At 40.0% G+C, this 20,756-nt stretch overlaps 1 protein-coding gene across 1 annotated transcript; it reads left to right on the top strand.

Moving 5' to 3' along the window:
* Positions 1–85: 85 nt before the first annotated feature.
* gatb (glutamyl-tRNA(Gln) amidotransferase, subunit B) lies at positions 86–20,558 on the top strand. Its single transcript, XM_061730778.1, has 13 exons — positions 86–247; positions 4,125–4,278; positions 4,363–4,476; positions 9,735–9,933; positions 10,160–10,282; positions 10,407–10,520; positions 12,875–12,959; positions 16,043–16,087; positions 16,437–16,629; positions 16,791–16,924; positions 19,101–19,179; positions 19,964–20,098; positions 20,186–20,558. Exons 1-13 carry the CDS (start codon positions 105–107, stop codon positions 20,309–20,311), a joined length of 1,644 nt encoding a protein of 547 aa, XP_061586762.1. The 5' UTR covers positions 86–104; the 3' UTR covers positions 20,312–20,558.
* Positions 20,559–20,756: the final 198 nt, after the last annotated feature.

Here is a 20,756-nt window from a genome sequence, read left to right as displayed (position 1 = left end):
CCGGATCTTGTAGTTTTTTAGAATATTACAGCGCGGCTGCAGTTGATTTTGAAAATCGAGTTTAAAACTACAACTCCCATGTTTATGTGGGTGGAAGGGAGAACATGTCTGCGTCCTGTGTTACCAGTGAGATGCTTCATCACATAAAACAAATACCGATATTATACACCAAGACTTCATGTGTAATCCGACATATTAGTACGTCGTGTTTACAATGCAGCAGCCAACCGAAGATGAGAGAAAAGAGGTAGGTGAAACACTCGAGGCGGGGTATTTTTTGTTTTGACATAACTTGTCAACCTTAAAGTTGTTTATGTCTGTCAATGCTGTACTCAGGTGTAACGAGGCTCTGCAGTCCAGAGGAAAAACACAAACCATTTGCTATGCTCTCTATTTCCCTTAACATATGACCTATGCAAGTGCTGTTGCACGTGTTGTTATGGTTTTATGAAGCCTTCCATGTAGATACTGTTATTACTATTACTACTATTACTACTAGTCCTGCTGATAGGGTTGCCACCTTTCAGAAATATAAATAAGGTACGCCCCGATTTCAGCAGCGCAGGAGCCAAAAAAATGTTTATTTTATATGAAAAAACAAAATGCTTTGATTTAAAGTTTAAAGTGCTTTACATTGAACTTGCATGACTGTACATAGACAACTATATAGCAACTGAAATAGCCTCCTATGCTTTGTATGTCCACATCAGCCAAGATGTATAATATAGATACAGGTGAAGAATATGGTGTAAAAGTTAATTTATTTCAATAATTCAACTAGAATATGGTGTAAAAGTTAATTTATTTCAATAATTCAACTAGAATATGGTGTAAAAGTTAATTTATTTCAATAATTCAACTTAAAAGGTGAAACTAATATATGACCTAGTATTATTACATTCAAAGCAAGATATGTTAAACCTTTATTTGTTGAATTGTTTATTGATTTCATAAAATATTCTCTAATTTATTTTTTATTTTGGGTTTTCATAAACTGTGAGCCATAATCACCAAAATCATAAAAAATAAAGGCTTGAAATATCTCACTTTGAATAATATATTTGTTTCACCTTTAGATAAATTTACTACGAATGGTGTTTTGCAATATATTCAAATTTTCCGACCTTCACCTGTATATTATGACATCAATAAATAAGAGCATAATATACGTCCCTATTGGTTCAATACGGAACACAACTTTTAATTCCCAATTCCCAACCCCTTGATGGAGGTGAAGCCCGAGTCCTCCCCGCTGTCTGGCACATAGAAAGATCTGGGCACAGAACGCAGCAGGTCCTGTTGTCCCGCCACAAAGATTTTGCTGGCCTTAATGTTTCCTGTGTTTTATTTTGTTCATTATTGTTAAATTTAGTGTTGATGTGTGTGTGACAGACGTGTGTATGGGACGTTAATGAAAATACGGGACAGATTGCGTCCCGTATTAGTTCAATACGGGACGCAACATTTTTTTCTCAAATAAAGGACAATTCCGTATTTTACGGGACAGGTGGCAACCCTACCTGCAGATGTCCATTCAGGCCCCCCCATTTGTCCAAATAGTGACTTGTTTCCTTGTCTTGACAGTTAAGTCAGCCAAGACTGGGACCATTTAAAAAAAATCACAATACTTGAACTTCTCTGTAAAACATATATGTTGATTTGTTGTAGGTTTCACCCATTTTAGCTTAGGGATAATTGAATTCAGGAACTCAGGTTTTGTCTATCCCAGCTCTTTTTGGGCAAAAGGCACCATCAAAAATGTTCAGATTGTACAAAATGAATATATATTTAGTAAAATCTCCTGAAATTATGTTTGTACTCCAATCCTCATGGTTTTTAAAGCCTGCAGTGATTTTTAAGTATGTCTGTTATCTTATTTGTCATATTTTTCATTGATTTGTTTAATGTTTGTTTAACTATTTGATTTTTTTTTCTTTTGCCCACAGATGTTTAAAACTGTTATGTTTCCACAGTGGAAAAACGAATTCAGTTGAAGTCACTGTCAGCCACGTGTTTTCATACGAATACTATAGAGACATGATCACGATCATCTCAAATGATCGATTGTGCAATTAATTGTTTATAATTACAGGCCTAACTGAAAGACCGCTGCCACTGATGTCTGAAATCTTTCAAAACATAAAGAAAGTGATGACGTTTTAAATAACTTAAACTAGCTGGGAGGGAATTCATGAAAATCGTGCACTTGGTGACAAGTTTTTGATATTTGGCATGGTGTTAGTTATGGACATAAAGTTTGCAAAAAACCACCGCAAACAAATTGGGACTTCCCCCATAGTGGCCGGTTTGCAGGAAATTCAAAATGAATCAATAAGCGAGGCGATAGAGGCAGCATTGTAGGTGTTAATTGGGTTTAAATATGCACAGCTGATGTTATTTGTGTGTTATTTTAACAAAATCCTATTCTTTCACTGTGACTTAGTTCTGAGGTTTTGTTCATCTTAAGCCTGAATGAAGCCACTGTTCTCACCCAATCAGATTATTGATACTACAGTGATAGTGACCTGTCCAATAAACAGAAAATTGCATTCCTTTGGGGGTGAAATTAGGGGTCTAGAGCCCTCTATAATCTTTTTATGTGACTTAACTCTCGAGATATGGAGTTTTTTGGGCAAAAAATGACCTTGAAAATTAAATTTGACCTTCAACGTGACCTTGAAATAGGAGATTTATCCCAGAATTGAATTCCTAGCACCAAAAAAGTAGAAAAGGTGACAATATTCAACCATCTAGGACTAAGAGAAGCTGAGATATGACCTTTGGTCTTTTTGGCGGGAGCCATTTAGAATTTTCTGCAAACCGGCCACTAGGGGGCGTCACAATTTGTTTGCGATGGTTTTTGAAAACCTTATGTCCATAACTAACACCATGCCAAATATCAAAAACTTGTCACCAAGTGCACAATCGTTATGATTTTTTACATATTCCCTCCCAGCTAAACAGACCTAATGCTGTTTTTAGTTCCACCAACATACAAACCATAAATCATCTTCTTTATTGACAAAGCGGGATAATTAGGGGGATCGCTTTTCTTACGACTATCCATGACTCACTTTTTCTGGTGGTTTTTATACAGTTTGAGTTGCATTTTATCCTCTGAAGGAGACTTTCAATAACATGAAATCTAAAGCTTATTTTACACAAATCACCCCACGAGACTTATGTGGCTCTTGAACCAAACATTAAAGTATCTGAGACCAACAGTTTGCCGTGAGGTATACATTTTAGGGCTGTATTGGTGTTAAAATGATTTTCAGGAAGAAACACGAACAATTATTTTGCCACATATTCCATCTTGTCTTCTAAACAATTCTCACTCTTTTTTCTCTTTTTTTCAAGCATGATTTCTTTCTTTTTTTACGTATGAAATACAAGTTTATTGTAGAAATTTCCAAAGTTCTGTGTTAAACTCAGCATGCAGCATGCTTCAAAACTCAGTAGATAATGATTTTAAATAATGATGACTTCAGCGTTAACTAAAACAACTGTGATTGTGATTGTTTTGCATAAACGAGCAACCCCCATCACAAGCCATTGCATTGCAGAGCCTGAAACTGTTTCAGGGGAGGCGTCTTGTCTCTGTTACTTGGTGTGAATGAAATCCAACAGCATCATCATTTGACAAAGCAGCTATCTTTTGACAAATAGGACTTTACTAAGAGTGAAAAGATGGAAATAATAGATGAGGTGCACCCCCCCCCCAATTTATTTCAACCTCTACCTGAAGAGAGACTTGCCTCGAGCAGCACTCAATACATTTTGCTGATGTCTGTAATCCAATTTCATAAAACTGTAATGAATATTTTCAGATATCCACGAATAAATTCTTTATGTCCCCAAGTGTCATTTTACATTCTCACTTTGTTATTCTTCAGAGGGCAAATTACATTCCTTTTGTTAATCTTACATAATAGACTAAGTAATTTCAACTTTTAATTTCTATGGTTGTGAGTGAATAAATTGCGTGTCCTGTCAGAATGGATACCCGTAGGCCAAACTGTAGCAAATTCTTTATTTTTAATGTTACATAGTTAGTTTTTACTGTCTTTAGGTAGCCTGTATTACAGATTTCTCTTTTTCTGTCCGTGTACCTCGTACCTCAGCGCTCCACAGCAGCTGGTCGGAGTGGTCGGTTTGGAAATCCATGCCCAGATTAACTCCAACAGCAAGCTCTTCTCGGGCTCTTCGGTTCGGTTCTCGTCTCCTCCAAACTCCCTGGTGTCATTCTTTGATGCATCTTTACCTGGCACATTACCTGTACGTATGTTTCATCTCAAAAATGGCAACTTTCAAATGACGCTCTCATCAGACTGTCGGGTAATGTCTTCATGTGTCCCCCAGGTGCTGAACAGGCGGTGCGTTGAAGCAGCAGTGATGACAGGGCTGGCTCTCAACTGTACCATAAATAAGAAGTCATATTTTGACAGGAAACACTACTTTTATGCGGACCTTCCCGTAAGTCTTTTCCTCGCTGTCCTTCATTTTCCATTTGTGTACATCGTGTAGTTTTCAGTGTGTGGAAGAGTGATATCTCAGGGGGTCGCCGTACAGAGACATTTACTTCATGATGCATCCCTGCTTTACTTTCCATGAGCTCTTCATATGTGCTTCTCCAGCACGGAACTTTCCCAGCTGTGAGCTTGAATATAAGTAGCGAGCAAGCCTTGCTGAAGCAGCAAAACTGCCATTTGCCCAAAGAAACTGCCAGTGCCTTTTACTCACAAGCTCATTTCACTTGGTGCACGTCTTTTTTTACATTATCTGCAGGCTATTTTCTTCTCCATGCCTTAACCGACAGTGTGTGAGTTGCGTTTTTTCCACATCATTTGAGTCATTATTAGGGTTGTAGAAACCTCACAGCTGTCTAACAGTACAGCGCACACACTTAACTATGTGTAGTTATGTTGATCCAGATTATGAACTGTGAAAATGGTAAATGATGATGAAGATGTTGTCTTCGGGGCACTTCAGTAGTTACTGGTAATGGCTTCTCTTAGACACTAGCCATTTTCTTAAAGTAGGTTTTGGTGTTTTGTGATTGTGGCCATCTCATTCTTAATTGAAACTCCTCATAAAATCAGCATTTAGGGCACTCTTTTAAGGCAGCAGTAATTAACTCATTATTTTTATTTGTTTTCCCACTTGTAAGGGAGAAGAACAAACTTGAAACACAATGCTTCTGCAGTGCACGGCATAGTCCATATGTGTTTAATATGTTTGCATACAGCTAACAGTTGCAGACGACACATCCAACACACACAGCAACTTTGTTTTGAGTCTAGTCTCAGCCCCCCTAGTGAGCGTAAGTCTGTCGATGACAGATGTATGAGCTCCGTCTTTGTCTCAACCATCTCCTGAGGAAAATGAGACACTCGCAGGATGTGTCACTCAACATCAAAGACAACTGTGGTTTAGAAATGTATAAGAAGAACTGGACAAAGTCCCTGTGGTAGGTTTTCTGAAGAGTTCTTCTGAAGCCTCTCCCCCCGTTGGCTATGCTGCACCAAACTGCAAACAGGCAGAGCGAGCAGGCGTGGGATCCACCTGGGACACGCCCACCTAAGTTCGGTCACAGCAAGTTGGCTGTTTTAGATTGGCGGTATTATTTATGCTAATCTTTGCAGAGGAATTAATATTACTTTACATTCTTTCTGATCAAACCTGTCTAATCATCCACAATTCAAGTATTGCTGTTGAAACAGCGTCCAAATCCATTTCTGCTAGAGGTGAAACGAGGACCTAGCAAAGCTCCGCTGGGACCCGCTGTAGCTCGGCCTTCCTCTGACTGCGTTAGAGCCATCGCTGTCACCGACGGGTCAGACGAGCCAACTGCCGTAGGCCCATGAGCGGTGGGGGGATCGGCTGCAGATCCCAGCAGACCTCCAGTTGGAAGGGTCTTGAAATGATCATCGTGGCTCTTTCACAATACCAGAGTTACAAATAATACAACAATACAAATAAAGGGAAAACATTGTGAGTTGCTCCAAGGAGAGATAGGAATTAAGAGGTAAACTACTGATGAGATCAGTGAATGAGTTCAGTGAAAATCTGAGATTTTCTTTTCAAAACACAGCATCAAAACATCTTTTGAAAGCAATGTGTTTTGAACCTGCAGAGAATCTTCTGCTTTGTCTACATGGAGCTTCTAAAACAATTTGAACTGTCTGGCCTGACGTGTATTTTTTTGGGGGGGGGGTTCAAGTTTCCATTCAATCTTCAGAGAAACAGAAAAGCATTGTCCTCTCCTTTTAGAGCCAAGCAGCTCATCAGTGTGCTCAGGTGGTGAACACAGTGGCATTTCCCTCATGAGCTGGTACAGGCAGAATCTGAGAAGCCCATCATTTATCATCTGATGGCTTGGCCTCTGTTGGCAACATCCAGTGTTTTGGGGCCTCCAGCGAACCCAACTCAAGCATATTAATGCACATTAATCAAAATTCTGATTTAAAAAGAAAAAAAAGTACATTTTCCTCAGAGGTTCAGATATATCTTTTCTGTCAATGTTCCAACTGTTTTGTTCTCTACGCAGACTAATTACTCTTATGAAACCAAAGTTCAGTCAGATGTAACGAGTAACGGCTTCTCAGAAAATAAATGGACTAGAATCAGCAAGTGGGAGCGCTTTAAAGAAAATACTAAATGCCATGGGTGCTTTGTAGTCACCTGCTCTTTGGAAATGTTTCTTTAAAAAAATGTAAGAAATCTTTTGACTGAATGTTGACTATTTTAACATTTGTAACTTTCAAAGTCTGTCCTTCTGATGAAATATGATCAGCTCAGTGGGTTTACTGATATTTTAAGGAAACTGTTGGAAAATCTGGCTTAAAACGAGAAAGCCATGTAGAAGCAGGTGGAGGTGAAGAACAGAGAGCCTTTTCCTGCCAGGTTCCAGGCTCTTTTTTTCTGCTTAATATTCACAGATCTGTTGGTTACTGAAAAGTGGCACCAGTGCAAAAAATTTAAATACCTCTCCCCAGAATGTCAATGAGTTGCTGAACTTTCAGAAAAATCCCCCCTTGGAGGCTGTGGGATCATTGTTGGATTCTAATGTTCTGCATTTGCACAAGTTTGCCTCATTTCTTTTGGATTCACTCTCAACAGTTGGCACAAACACCAGGGATGATGATGATTCCTGCTCAAAGTTATTATTTTTCGATGAGATCTCCAGGATGACTCATGCCTGTCGCCTGAACCTTCGTTTGCGTTTGAAATTCATGCGCGCGCTGCAAACGGCATTGAAAATGCTCTGTGTTGCTTGATCTCTGCTTGATGCCCGTGCCTGTGCTATCTGATGCTGGGATGCGCGTGTCGTTTTTCACACCCTTTCTGTTCAGTCGCTGCTGATGCCCGCTTTAAAATCACAAAGCTTCTATTAGTATCATTATCTGCTCAAGAAGAGTGACGTGTCTCAAAGTGTTAAACAGCTTGATAAACCCAAGCTGGAGTGGCTTTAATAATGCAGGGGGGGAGATATTATCTACAACTGTAACTGGGAGGGGTGCAAGAGAGGGAGAAAATACTGCACAGCCTTTTTAAAATGTTAAAATGTTTTTTTTTATTATTGTTATTTTAGTTTGGTCACAAGGCTCTCTGAAATACTCCCTGAAAAGGTGTAGGTTGAAGCAAAAGCCTATTTTTACCTACCCTTTTATACAAAACAGCTCTTCATATAAGAGGAGCTGATTTATATCGCAGGGAAATGAGACAGTCTTCACTTCTACAGACACCGCTACTGTACAGCTGTGCTTGTGCTGCGGCCAGCAAAGATGTCATCAACAGCCGAGACAGAACTCATAAAGAGATGTAGTAAGGAGCGTGATTCCTGTAAAAGGAGTACCACGTTCTGTAAATCAGGAAGATTTAAGGATCAAATCCAGCCAGAGTAGGAGAAATTAAGAGATGAGATCCGCAGCGGTCTGTTTTTGTGTCTGTATGAAGACGAGGTGGTGTGGAGGTAATTGATTGTGTCGTTCAGACACAGTGTACAGCAAGCCGGTGACTAACGGCCACCTCCTATCTTTTCTCCCACGTCCTTGCTCTCTTTTAGCATAAGTATGATTAATGTTTAGTTCTTGTGATGCAGTTGCCATAGTAACATGTGAAATTAATACTTAAAGGCTGCAGGATCGTTTAGGAATTGAGGAGCGCATGAAATATTAATTTTGTGCTTTTGTGAGTAGCAACAGTGAGTGAGTGCTCCCTCTGCATTATACTGACAGCCCAGCCAATCAGCCCCGCTCACCTTTACACAGCCGCATGGCTCAGACTGCGGTATGCTCACCAGTGCGGCGTGGGAGCTATCCACAAGACTTCACAAACTGGCATCTTACCCTCATATACTGTAATAAAGGTTTAAAAATTAGATTTTTTTTTTTTTTGCTCAAATGAATAATACATGTTTTTTCATTCCAGTAAGAACGGCACAGCAGTGAAAGGAGTTCAACGACATTTGCCTTTTAATTGACCAAAATCCACCAATCTGGAACATTTCTACTCGTGTCTTTATGTGAATATAAGTATCATAACAGTCAGGAACAGACAACGAAAGCCCGACAAAATAAAGGCTTTAACATTTGATCATTTGTAACACAGGACAAAAGACTCTTCTTGTCCTTTAACAGGGACATACAGTATTATGCCACAGTGTGAAGAAAAAAAGAGAAACCTGTGTTTGAGAGGATTTTGAGGGCATTTGAAGTGGCGACTGAATCAAAGATTCCAACTTAACAAACGCTGCCACTCAGCCTGGGGGAGCCAAGCTGAGCGGCTACATCCAAAAGAGTGCAGTTTTATTCTATAGATTTGCATGGCTGCCACACTACTGCGTTGAGTTTGACCTCCAAACAGGAAATAAAAATGATCTGCTGCAGACCATGTTTTTTTTTTTTATACTTTGGAAACGGTGACGTAGTTCCACCACTTTGCTTCAGAATTTGCTCTTCTGGGTCACGTCACATGCCTCCCTGACCCACCAAGCCTATAATTATCTGAACGGCACCTGCTGTTACAACAGTGTGAACAACAAGCAAGCGCTGCTGACGTTTCTGTCCTTGCTATCAGCTGTTTCAGTTAAAGTTAAGGACACTGCAGCTGCCTACAAGCGTAGGAGGGAAGGCCTTTTCAGCACTTGTGAAAAACAAACTGCAGCTAATTTAGCGTTCAGCCCTGTGAGCATGGATGTCCGTGTGACAGGCGTTTGGTTGCACATGGTTTCTGAAACAAAGTCCAAACACTGGTGTGGATGCGGATCAGCTTTGTTTAGAAACACCAGATCCAGCTCTGAGTATCAGTGCCCAGCCTCAACTGAACGTTAAATCTGCATCTGCTGTCCTCTGAAGTGGGTGGAGAGGAGTTGAGTGGCTAAGTCCTCCTAAAAGCGACGGCTATGGAGGGAGCTGTAAAGACCTGGCTGAAAAGGGATCGTTTGTACTTCTTATCTGTGATATTTTAGCCAAAGCAAGACACAGATATTTAATTTGTACCTTAAGGTACAAATTCTGAGAAAGGAAAAAAAGAAATCAATCAATCTTTTTATTTAGACTCGGGTCCATTAAAAAAATAAAAAAGTTAGAATGTTTCGTTTAATCGGGCTAGTGGGAATATTGTCGTGTAGCGAGTTGATAAAGGCTCAATTTCTGGAAGAGCATCAAACATGCTTCGATGTTTGCTTTTTGCCAACCAGAGTTTAATATTTTTGCAATTTCTCTTTTCAGGCTGGATACCAAATCACTCAGCAACGCCGACCAATTGCTGTAGATGGCACGCTGACTTACAGCCTCCTTGGAGGGAAGAAGAAGAGCCAGGTGATCAGAAAAACGGCGCAGATCAAACAGGTCCAGCTGGAACAGGACAGTGGCAAGAGTCTGCACGATGACGTCCGGAGCCAGACGCTCATAGATCTCAACAGAGCAGGTTAGATACAAGCTTTAGAAATAGATCTTCTCTCCCGGAACCAGTTTGCAATGTTCACCAGAAACCCGTTGCCCTGACTCACCTATTTATTCGTTGTGGCCAACCCGGGGCTGTAGATAGTTTTAGGTTGTTACTGAAAACAACAGGTATTGTTTAGGCTTGTTGCAAAGCACCATGGGATAGAAACCTTGTAGATTTAAAGCACAGCTGTCTTCACATGTGTCAGGTGTGGGCCTAATGGAGCTGGTGATGGAACCAGACATGAACTGCGGAGAGGAGGCCGCTGCAGCTGTCAGGGAGCTTCAGCTCATCCTGCAAGCCCTGGGTACCTGTCAAGGCAACATGTCGGGTATGGAAAGCACTCCCTCAGTGTCTTTTTTTTTTTTTTCTCCTTCTTTTTTTCCCCCAAGGTGCTGCACTTCTAAACCTAAACTTATATTTTTTGCATGCATCCCTTTCCTGGTTTTCTTTAGAGGGCCAGCTGAGGGTGGATGCCAATGTGTCTGTGCACAGACCAGGTGAGCCGCTGGGCATCAGGACTGAGGTGAAGAACATCAACAGCATCCGATACCTGGCCAGAGCCATCGGTAGGAACCAATGAAAGCTTTAACTCAGTACATCCTATAGACTTATTACTGGTTGCTCGTATATGGAGCCTCGCTGACATTTTCATCCAGCACTCACCAGTACAAAGGTATTCAAAGATCAACACATGTGCCGTCATCCTGCTTTTGATTGCTCTAACAGGATGAATTTAAAAAAGAGCATCAGACAGTGGGGGAGTTTGCGTATGAATATATTTCAACAATGTAAAACGAATGTTCCCTAATGTAAAACTGAAAAGAAAAGGGGGGCAGAAAAATTATTTTTGCAGAAAATTGCAAAAGTAAAGGTGGAAATGGCTGTTTCAGTCCTTGGGCAGCTCTGCATCGAGCGCAGAGAAGATGTCTAAATTCACTCATTGTCTCAGGAACACTGCTGAAAACCAAGTGTGTACACAGTTAATCACTTCATCCAGATATACATGTTAAAACGCTACTAAACAAAGACAACTAATACAAGACAACCACATTCTCTTCCTTTTATTTAAAAATTAACTGAGAGGAAGTGGAAAGATGCAGCATATTTGATGAAAAATAGAAAAAAAGACATGTAAGTTATTATAATTACACTTCTTAAACAGCACTATTAGTGGACATTAATGCACTTCAGTGCACCGTGACATGGGTGACATGCACATCAACAAAAGCTTCTTTTTTTTTTCTTTTTTTTTTTTTTTTAACACTTGCAGACATAACAATGATAAAAAGAAACTTCACATTATGCAAATTCACGTCGAATTCTAACATATAAAGAGTACAACACAAATAAAAAACACAAACAAAAAGCACAACACATTACAACCAGCCAGGGGGGATGAAATTATAACAGAAAGCCAAAACATTTACATACATTTATGGTTTTGATAGCCTTTGAATTATTAGAAAACTTAATAGAGTCCAGATACTGTTTTAGTTCACAATGAAAAGTAAAAAAAGAGGGTTTTTTGCGTAAAAATTTAGATTTGTGGATGTGGAATTTTGCGAGGATAATTAACAAATTAATAATAAACGTTTCCTTTGGCTTTGATCTAATTGTTACATGGTCAAAAACACCAAACAACACATCCTTCCAAAATAAATTAAAATCAATATCAATTCTTTCAGACACAAAATTACACATATCACTCCAAAAAGTTTGAACAATGGGGCACAGCCAGAATAAGTGAGTCATTGTTTCTGAATTTGCAGAGCAAAAAGTACAGTTTGAATCAATATTTTTTTTGAATCTTTTTATAATGTGATCATTTGTAGGATAGAATTTATGAATTAATTTAAATGAAATGTCTTTAAAAGCTTCTCTTCTGGTTAACTTGTTCATGATTGCATCATATGTCTACTGACGTATAATAATAATAACACTTAACTTTTTCTGGAACGAGGCTTTACTTAAATGGATTTCTTGATTTGTTTTTTTATTTAAGAGGGAGATTAGATCAACACCATTGTACAGAACAGTAATGAATAGAAGCATAAACCAGGTGACATTGGTTGAATATGTTACAAAGACATGTGGTTAAAACTGAAAGGCTAAACACTGAAATCTTGGTGCCAGCTCCTCTGAAACGAGTGATTAACACGCTGTCTGCTATTAGTTCATCACGCAGACAAGATGTTATGCAACCTCTTATTTGTTGGCTGGGAAGACCAACTTCCTCGAGACCCTACTTGTCTCCCAGCAACTGTTCCTGGCCAAGAAACAGTTTGTCAGATAACCTCACATTAGGCACATGGCAGGCTGCCGCTGCTTGACTTGGATATTTCCTTCTCATTTTACTTTTCTTTTTCTCTTTTACCCATGACAATTTCTTCAAAGCTATAGAGCATCAAAGAAAAACACTTTTTTTGATCTCAGTGCTGAAAAATAGATTTTATTTTTTTTTCTTTTGGATTGAAAACAAGATCGTTCGATTTAATGAAAAGATTTCAGGGCAGGAAGCGTAGTCGATTCCGACAGAATATTGTGGAGCCGGAGTTCAGGACCGACAGCCGTCCATTCAACAGTTAGAGGCTTCTGAAGGCAGTCGGTCACGCTTTACTGACTTCTCCCGGCTGCTCACTTAAAAAAAAAAAAGCATTGATTATGTGTCAGATAGAACTTTACTGATTGCTGATTGAGCTTCTCCGTGGTGCTGAACATAAATTATTCATGAATAAAGTAGTATCGTATTCACTGTGCTGCTGGACTGGTATTTAAAAACCCTGCAAAAAGGCTTCGTTAATCTACGGCAGCAGCCAGGGGCGAGAGGATTGTCAGAGTGTGACAGCAGGTGCTCGGCGTTTCTCACCAAATGAATAACGTGAACTGCATCCGTGTCTGTGTCCCATCTTCTATCCACCAGACTACGAGATCCAGAGACAGATTGAGATCGTGCAGAGAGGGGGGACGGTGCAAAACGAGACCCGGGCATATGATTCCAAATCAGGGTAAGAGGACGGAAAAGCAGCATCGTGATGCCAAGGTTTCGCCACCACAGCACTCTTTGACTGGGATCTCTGCCTGGTTCATTAGTCCCGAGCTTTGAACGAACCATCATGGTAATGATGATGAATAGAGCCATTTGGATGCAGCCGTCAGCTTGTGTTGTCTGCGCACGTTGTGAAACTCGAGGCTTATGAGCTCACAGAATGAGCCTGCTCCCACACAGCTGAGGCCTTGATCATCTTCTGAGGCGCTGGCTCCTTCCCACGAGGGCCTGCGTGTCCGAGGTACACGCGGTGCGAAAGCGTGTTAAACAACATGTGTTATTGGCCCCTTTCTTGTTGTGAAATTGACCACAGATCTGACAGCGCTGGTTTGGAAACAGCCTTGCTGACTGAAGGAAGCCCTGAAAATATGTTAAAAGGAATGTGCTTTTCAGTATTTTCATCATTTATTTCCACAGATCCTTCTCCTAATTGATTTGTGAGCCATCAGAGATGGGTTCATATATTCAGATGTATTCCATCCATCCCCTCAAAACACAATGGTATCTATTTATTTGTAGTAGAAAACAAAGAAAATGAACAGTTCTGTTCTTGTTTTAGCTGCTCAGAAGCAGTTGGCTTTTTTTATTAAATGTAAAATGTGTTTAGATAGTTATTTGTTGTAAATTACGGCTACATTAATCCAACTATTCTTTTATTATTTCAGTCTTCAGAAACAACAAAAACATGGCTATCAAGTGAAGAGAAAATCCGAAGTGCTCAGGGAATTGTTCAGAAAAAATCTTGAAGGTGCTCTTTGGTGTTGGGGAAAAAAACAATATCTTGTCAAAAAAGGGAGTCCAAGGCACTCTTCTTGTGGAAAAATATTAAAAAGCCTTTATTGAAACATGGCTAATAAGTTTAAAAACATGGGAGCAGGTCTCTGCCTGGACTCCCTTTTTTGACGAAAACATGGCTATGTTCCAAGTTGCATACTTACATACAAGTACTATTTGATGTTCATAAGTGCGTTACCATTAACTATACTGTCTTCATGAAGTTAATGGATGTGGATGGTTCACTCATTTTTTTGGAAGGACACTGGCCCGTCTTCAGTGCAAACGATGGTGCTGCTTCAATCTCTCATTAAAGTAGCCAGAGATTACACATAACAAGTTAACTGGGTTCCTTTTGTTTGGAAATTACGATCCAGACAAGGATAGATGGATACAATTATGATCTGAAAAGCCAAATAATGGCGTTGTCATATCTAGTAAGAATGCAGAGGCAGTCATAAGCTGGAACTACAGTCATGTGCACAGGAAGTACAAGTTTACCAGATGGGTCATAAGCTGGAGCTACTTGTGCAGTCATAAAATCACAAGATGAGCAGAACACGTTCTGGGTAAGAAATCGTCTTACCCTACCTTTAATCCCGTCTAAAGTTTGTCTTGAGGGGGTTTTCTGCTGAAGGCCTTGCTTGCTCACAAAACCAAGCAAGATCTCTTAGACTTGTTAGATGTGACATTACTCTTATAACTGCATGTTCGTCAACTTGCTAAACAGCCTACTGACTTGATTCGTGGCACCGAGGGACATTTTACTAGCTATCTTTAGTGTTCACTGACGGAGCAATACGTTTCACTTTTGCATCTGTTAACAGGCCCAACCCCCCCGACATTTACAGGAGCCTCCGTTTCCTCGTGAGCCCCTTAATAGAAATGTTTTTGTAATCTGTGGTCTCTAAATTAAATGTTTAGTAACGTGTGGCAATGGCATAATTTAGTCACAGCTGTGAGTTAATACTTTTTCTTCATAATGCATGAACCAAGGATATAAATCATTTGGCTGTGTACTGACAGAGCTCGGTACAATTGGGTTATTATCAGACATGATGCATGGATGCTGTTAATTTAATCTTGTTTAATCTCAGGATGAATTATAAATATATCCTGCAATCTATTGCGGTTAATCACAGTGTCATTATTAGTCAAAGACACAGTTTAAACAGCCTAGTCAAGTAAAATAATGCAGAAATAATATGCAAAGTTATGCAAAAAGCTTAATTTATTGAATAAGTGATATAAAATATGCACCTGAAATTGCCAGCTATTCATATCGATTTCAATGCGAACACATTAGTTTAATCATCTAAATCTAGACAGTCAGGAGGTTTATCCTGCTCGTCTGCACGTGGCTACAAACTAAAAATTGCATTCACAAATGACTGTGGAATAAATTATTTCTACCATACCACCACACAGGCTCAACAATGTTTCCCTCATAAATGAGAAATCATATTATTGTTTGCACCTAAAAATAAAACACGGAGCATTCTGGACTGTTTTTTTCCCCCTTTTTTTTTTTTTTTTTTTTAAGCAGACCTTGGAGGTTTTGAGCCAGCTATCATCGGGTGCCAGAAAAAGACTAATCTGCGAAGCTCAATTCTCTTCTCAAGATCGATTAGTAATGGTTTTCCAAGCCCTCATCCTAGTCATTGACCACTACACAGCACTGTAATTAGTTTTAGCCTGAGCAATCGTTCATTTCCTAGATGTTGTTGAGGGGTGTGGCTGAAGCCTGTCTCACCTGTCGGTGAGCAGCAGCAGGATCAGTCGTCCATCACAGGTGCCACACGGATGCAGATGAGGCGGGAAACCACGGACCCTCACATTTCACTCCTGCAGGCAATTTAGAACAATCAGCCATATATAAATGTGTGTGTGTGTGTGTATATATATATATATATATATATATATATATATATATATATATATATATATATATATATATGATTTTTATTTTTTTTTTTACTTTAAGAAGAAACTGGAGTGCGTAGAGAAAACCCCACACATAACTAACCCCCAAAAAATAAATAAATACTGAAAACAAATCCCTTTCATACATTTTTTTTTTTGTGAACCCATTTTCTTTTACATTTTGATGCATTTCCAATTCAAGCATTTCTTCCTTTATCATGAGAACAGCGAACTGAAACAGTCAACATGAGTCAAATAAGCGTCTTATTTAAACTGTGACTCAAATGGAGTCTCAAAATAATAATATAATAGACCTTTAAATGTATCTTTAATCTTGTTTTTTAGGCAAACTGTTTCCATGAGGGACAAAGAAGGTCTTCAGGACTACAGGTGAGGGTGACTTTTGAACCCATTTGTCTCCCAGGCCCTTCGTTTTTAAATATATGTGCAGCTACAGCATGAGAAAATGATCCTGTCCTTCCTCCCTGGGAACTTGGGAGTTGCTGCACACTGGAGAGAAATAACCTCTCAAGGTCTAAACTGATGTGTGCAGGTTTCAGTTTAGTCGGGGGAATGATTGACAGACGGGTTTAAGGTTCGATTCAAATGATTAGGGAAGCAAGTGAAATGTGGTGAGCATAGAGTCAAGAGCATCGTTAGTATTTCAACAGAAGCCAGACTTCTTCTCTCTGAGCTCATCTGTAAGGCTGATAAAGCATTCTCCCCTGCTCTTCTGCAGGTTCATGCCGGAGCCCAACCTGCCTCCTCTGACTGTGTACGAGGATAACGCATCACTGCCCACCGGCACTGATGCGCGCCTGGCGGTGGTGGTGCAGAAGATAAAGGAAGGGCTGCCAGAGTTACCCAGCGTCAAAAGAGACAGGCTGGTGAAGACGTACGGCGTCCTGCCAGAGCACAGCTACACTCTGGTGGTGGGTTTTCCGAGTGGCTGAAAACGAGTCAGATAGGAGTTTGTGGCCTTATTAAATCCTCGAGTCTGAGTGCAGCGAGTCTGCATGCAGTTCTGCTCGAGTTTAACGCAGATGAACTCTGCTGGGATTAATAGAATAATTTTCACGGTGTTGTGTTGCAGAACGAGGACGGGCTGACGGAGTACTTCGAGGCGGTGATGAAGGCGACTAAGAGGGATCCCAGGAAGGTGATCGGCTGGGTGACAAATGACTTGTTAGGCCACCTCAAACAAGAAGACGTGAGCGCGAGTCAGAGGTTAGAGGGACATCGGCAAATCACTTACTTTCACTTCAGATTGGCTTTTTCACACTGATTATTTTTGCACGGAAAGATGTTGTTGCTGCTACCCTTAACGTGCATCATCACATCATGAGATCTTATTTCATGGATTTACTCTCCCTGAAGCAAAGGAAATATCTAAAACATTTAGGACAGTGGCCTTCGAGGACCTGGCTTAGATGCAGGGTTACATGTTTTTTTTTTTTTTTCCTGTTTTAGTAACTTAACAATGTCTAAAAATGACTATGCGCTTGCTTCAGGGTTTATTTTGTGTTGTAATCCTGGTTTCATTCGACACATTTGTCAGTAAAAGTTTATATATCGTGACTAACAACTTCAAAGACATCAGAAGATTATAAAGGTTGAATCGCCGCCTTTCAAAGAAAACAGACAAAAGAGGAACATTACATCGTGGATAACTTTTGTAATTAGGATTGACAAGGAGAAGGCTGGGTGATGGCGTTTATTTTTCTGGCAGTGAACAGCGCTGGCATTTCTTTGTATCAGCAGATTGAAGCTCCAGTCAGGCCAAAATTTGCCTGACAGAATTTACTAGCGTGCGAGGCCGGGTTGTAAATAACTGCAGATAAGCTATCAAAAGTAGTCCAAAAGATTCAGAGTCAAACGCTGCAGTGTCATTATCCTCCGTCCTTGTCCCGACACACGGTACCGCTAGACATCATCCCTCCTCATCTGAGGCTGGTGTTATCTTACTGCGCAATTATGAACAAACAATATTTCTCCGCTGAAATGTCAGCTCTGTCCTTTTCTCAATCTATCTGAACATTACAGTTCATTTGATTTCATGTTTCAAAATGCGCAATTGAAAGTGAAAGAGGGAGATAAATTACAGAGCGGAGGTAAATGTCTCCTCCGCCTTGTCACGCGGAAGTAAATAGGATTGTTTGGTATTCTCTAATTCTTCATGTCCGCTAATGAGAAAAGTCTTATCACTTGAACGGGCTGTCAGAGAAAAGCCTCCTCAGACGGCCCTCATCACGCTGGGACAATCATTAGTTTTTGACAAAGCGGGTATTCTTATCACTCCTTGTAAAGATGTTCCACTCCAACTTGAAAATCAAGTCTTTTATACATGTATGTAAAAGGAGTTGCCAGCCACTGTTGCCTGATTTTATACTTAAAACTTCAACAAAAGACGCCTTTCTTGCCACGACTTTGAAAACCGAAACCCATATTTTCTCGCAGTTCCTGTTAAATAACAAATTATTGCAGTTCCTCATCCATGTCAAGTTTCCTTAAAACTGCAGTTTAACGGCAACTCCAGCTTTAATTGAGGGCAATCTGAAGCATCTGAGTGAGACTGAGATTAACAAAAGAGCACGTTGATATTTACTCAGAATTAAAACCCTTGAGTCATTAGAGAGCGCTTGAAATTGAAGCAGTGCCGATGCTGCAAGCATTATTTTATCTTCTGTTCCCAGACTGCATTCGGGTGCGAGTGAAGCGCAAAGTTGCTGCTGTTTATTTATGAATAATGCTGCATTTGCTTTGTTTAAAGGGAGGAAAGTTAAATAATAAAAAAAACAACTAAACAGCCAGGAGGACCTTCAAAAGCCTTAAACTGGGACAAAATACATTTCTCTAAGAATTTGAAGAAATATTTGTATCAAGTGACTGAAGCAGCAGGTGAAGGAGAATGTACAGGAGACATATTGAGTCTTTTCTCTCCGCATGTTGACATAATTTTTCAGAGGTCTCAGTAAAATATCTGGCAGTGCACTAGCAGTTTCAAAATGAACGTTTAAATTAGATTAAATACCAGCACATCCTGCCAATTACCAACAGACGAGGGAGGGAAGGGAATGTTTCCTTTCAAATATCAACAGATCAGGCATCATCCAGAAATCACTTACCCTACCTTTTTTAAATTTAGAATTTTCCTTCTTATTCAATTGACATTTCTACAACGTGCAGCTTCAGAAATGCCTCTCGAGGTACAAATACCCTGGTTGAAGGATATAAGCAGATATAAGACATAAACATTACAATCATATTATAAAAGGATCACCTTCATGTCCTTTATGTCTGGTACTTCCACTTTTCCGTTCTCCATCTCCCCTACCATTTACAGCCATTAATTCAAGTCCTTCTATTAAAGTTTAATTCAATTAGCCCCTTAATTTCATTTCAGCCCAATCTCTCCTTTATCTCTGGCTGGGCTGCTGGAGCTGCAGGAAACGGGACACATCTCCTCTCCGGTTGCCAAGCAGGTGAGTCGGCCGCACAGATATGGCAATTATCCCCCGTCGGCCTGTCTGTAAGTAGACTCAACCCGTCACCAGAGGTGTCAAGTAACGAAGTACAAATACTTCGTTACCTTACTTAAGTAGAAATTTTGGTTATCTATACTTCACTGGAGAAATTATTTTTCAGACAACTTTTTACTTTTACTCCTTACATTTTCACGCAATTATCTGTACTTTTTACTCCTTACATTTTAAAAACAGCCTCGTTACTCTATTTCATTTCGGCCTTTAAAAAAAAACTATCCAGTTAAATTGCTCCATCCGGATAGAGTGAATTTGGTTGTGGTTGTTTCAGATGTTCTTGTCCAGTTTTGTTCTTACATCCGTTCCCTCAGATTTCTGCAACTAAACTTGGATGTACATTCCAATAAAGGTTAGGATAAATGATAACATGCCTCTGAAGTTTGACTTTTTGCACCATTACAATACTTATAGGCAACTAGTCATCATATCTTCTGCTCTCTGAAACACATGTTAATGCTCAATAGTACACATATATGGTTCTTTAATATATTTGCATTATACTAAGATGCATTCATTTTCAATGGCTTTTGTCCTTAATGACTTTTTCCCCCCTTACATTACTTTTACTTTTATACTTTTACTTGAGTAAAAAACTTGAGTTGATACTTCTACAGGAGTATTTTTAAACTCTAGTATCTATACTTCTACCTGAGTAATGAATGTGAATACTGAAGACACCTCTGCCCGTCACACATCCATCACGCGGGTTTCTCCGCGCCCTCAGGTGTTCCAGGAGATGTGTAGGTCATCAGGAAAAAGCGCCCTGCAGATCGTCCAGGAGAAGGACCTGGGTCTGGTCAGTGACGCTGCACAGCTGCACGACATCTGCCAGAAGGTGGTGGACTCGCATCCTGATGAGGTTAGTGCTGAGTTGCAAACTCTCACAAGACGGCAGAAGACGAGATATTTCACGCACCGGTTTGGGTTTTATGACACTTTCTTGTAGGTTCACGCCATTAGAAGTGGAAACAAGAAAGTTCTGAACAAGCTGATGGGCCTGGTGCAGAGAGAGACCAAAGGAAGGGCTGACCCAGTTCTGGTGAGGGAGATCCTGCAGCAGAAGACGTCATGAAGGCCAGACGGCAAAAATAGCAAGCGAGCGCTCAAGTGTCCTTGAGGAAACCAGACGGCGATGTTTTATGCATCTGTATATAGACACTGACAATTACAGCCATATGGGGGCTTTGGAGAGTTTGATGAAGCCATTTATGACCAAGCCATCATGCTTATTCTCTGTTGCTGACATTATATTATACTGGGGTCTCAGTCATTATGCTCTTTATTTATGAGTGGAAGATACATGTTTTAAAAGTAATAAAACCCTGTCAAATGATAAATTGCCGTGGTTGTGTTGTTTTGGGAGTCAGATCATTAACCAGGTAACGGAAGGCATTTGTGATCTCAGAGATGCAGAAAAATGTATCCTGTGGGGTTCTCCCAGAGCAGTTACGTAGGCAGTTGATTTTATGTGCAGTTTGTCTTCACAAGAGAAAGACTGCAAGGAAATCTCCAGAGGA

Source organism: Cololabis saira, chromosome 1, assembly GCF_033807715.1.
Source record: "Cololabis saira isolate AMF1-May2022 chromosome 1, fColSai1.1, whole genome shotgun sequence".
NCBI lineage: Eukaryota > Metazoa > Chordata > Actinopteri > Beloniformes > Belonidae > Cololabis > Cololabis saira.
Note: the sequence above shows the minus strand (reverse complement) of the source record. Positions and strands in the feature narration are given on the sequence as shown.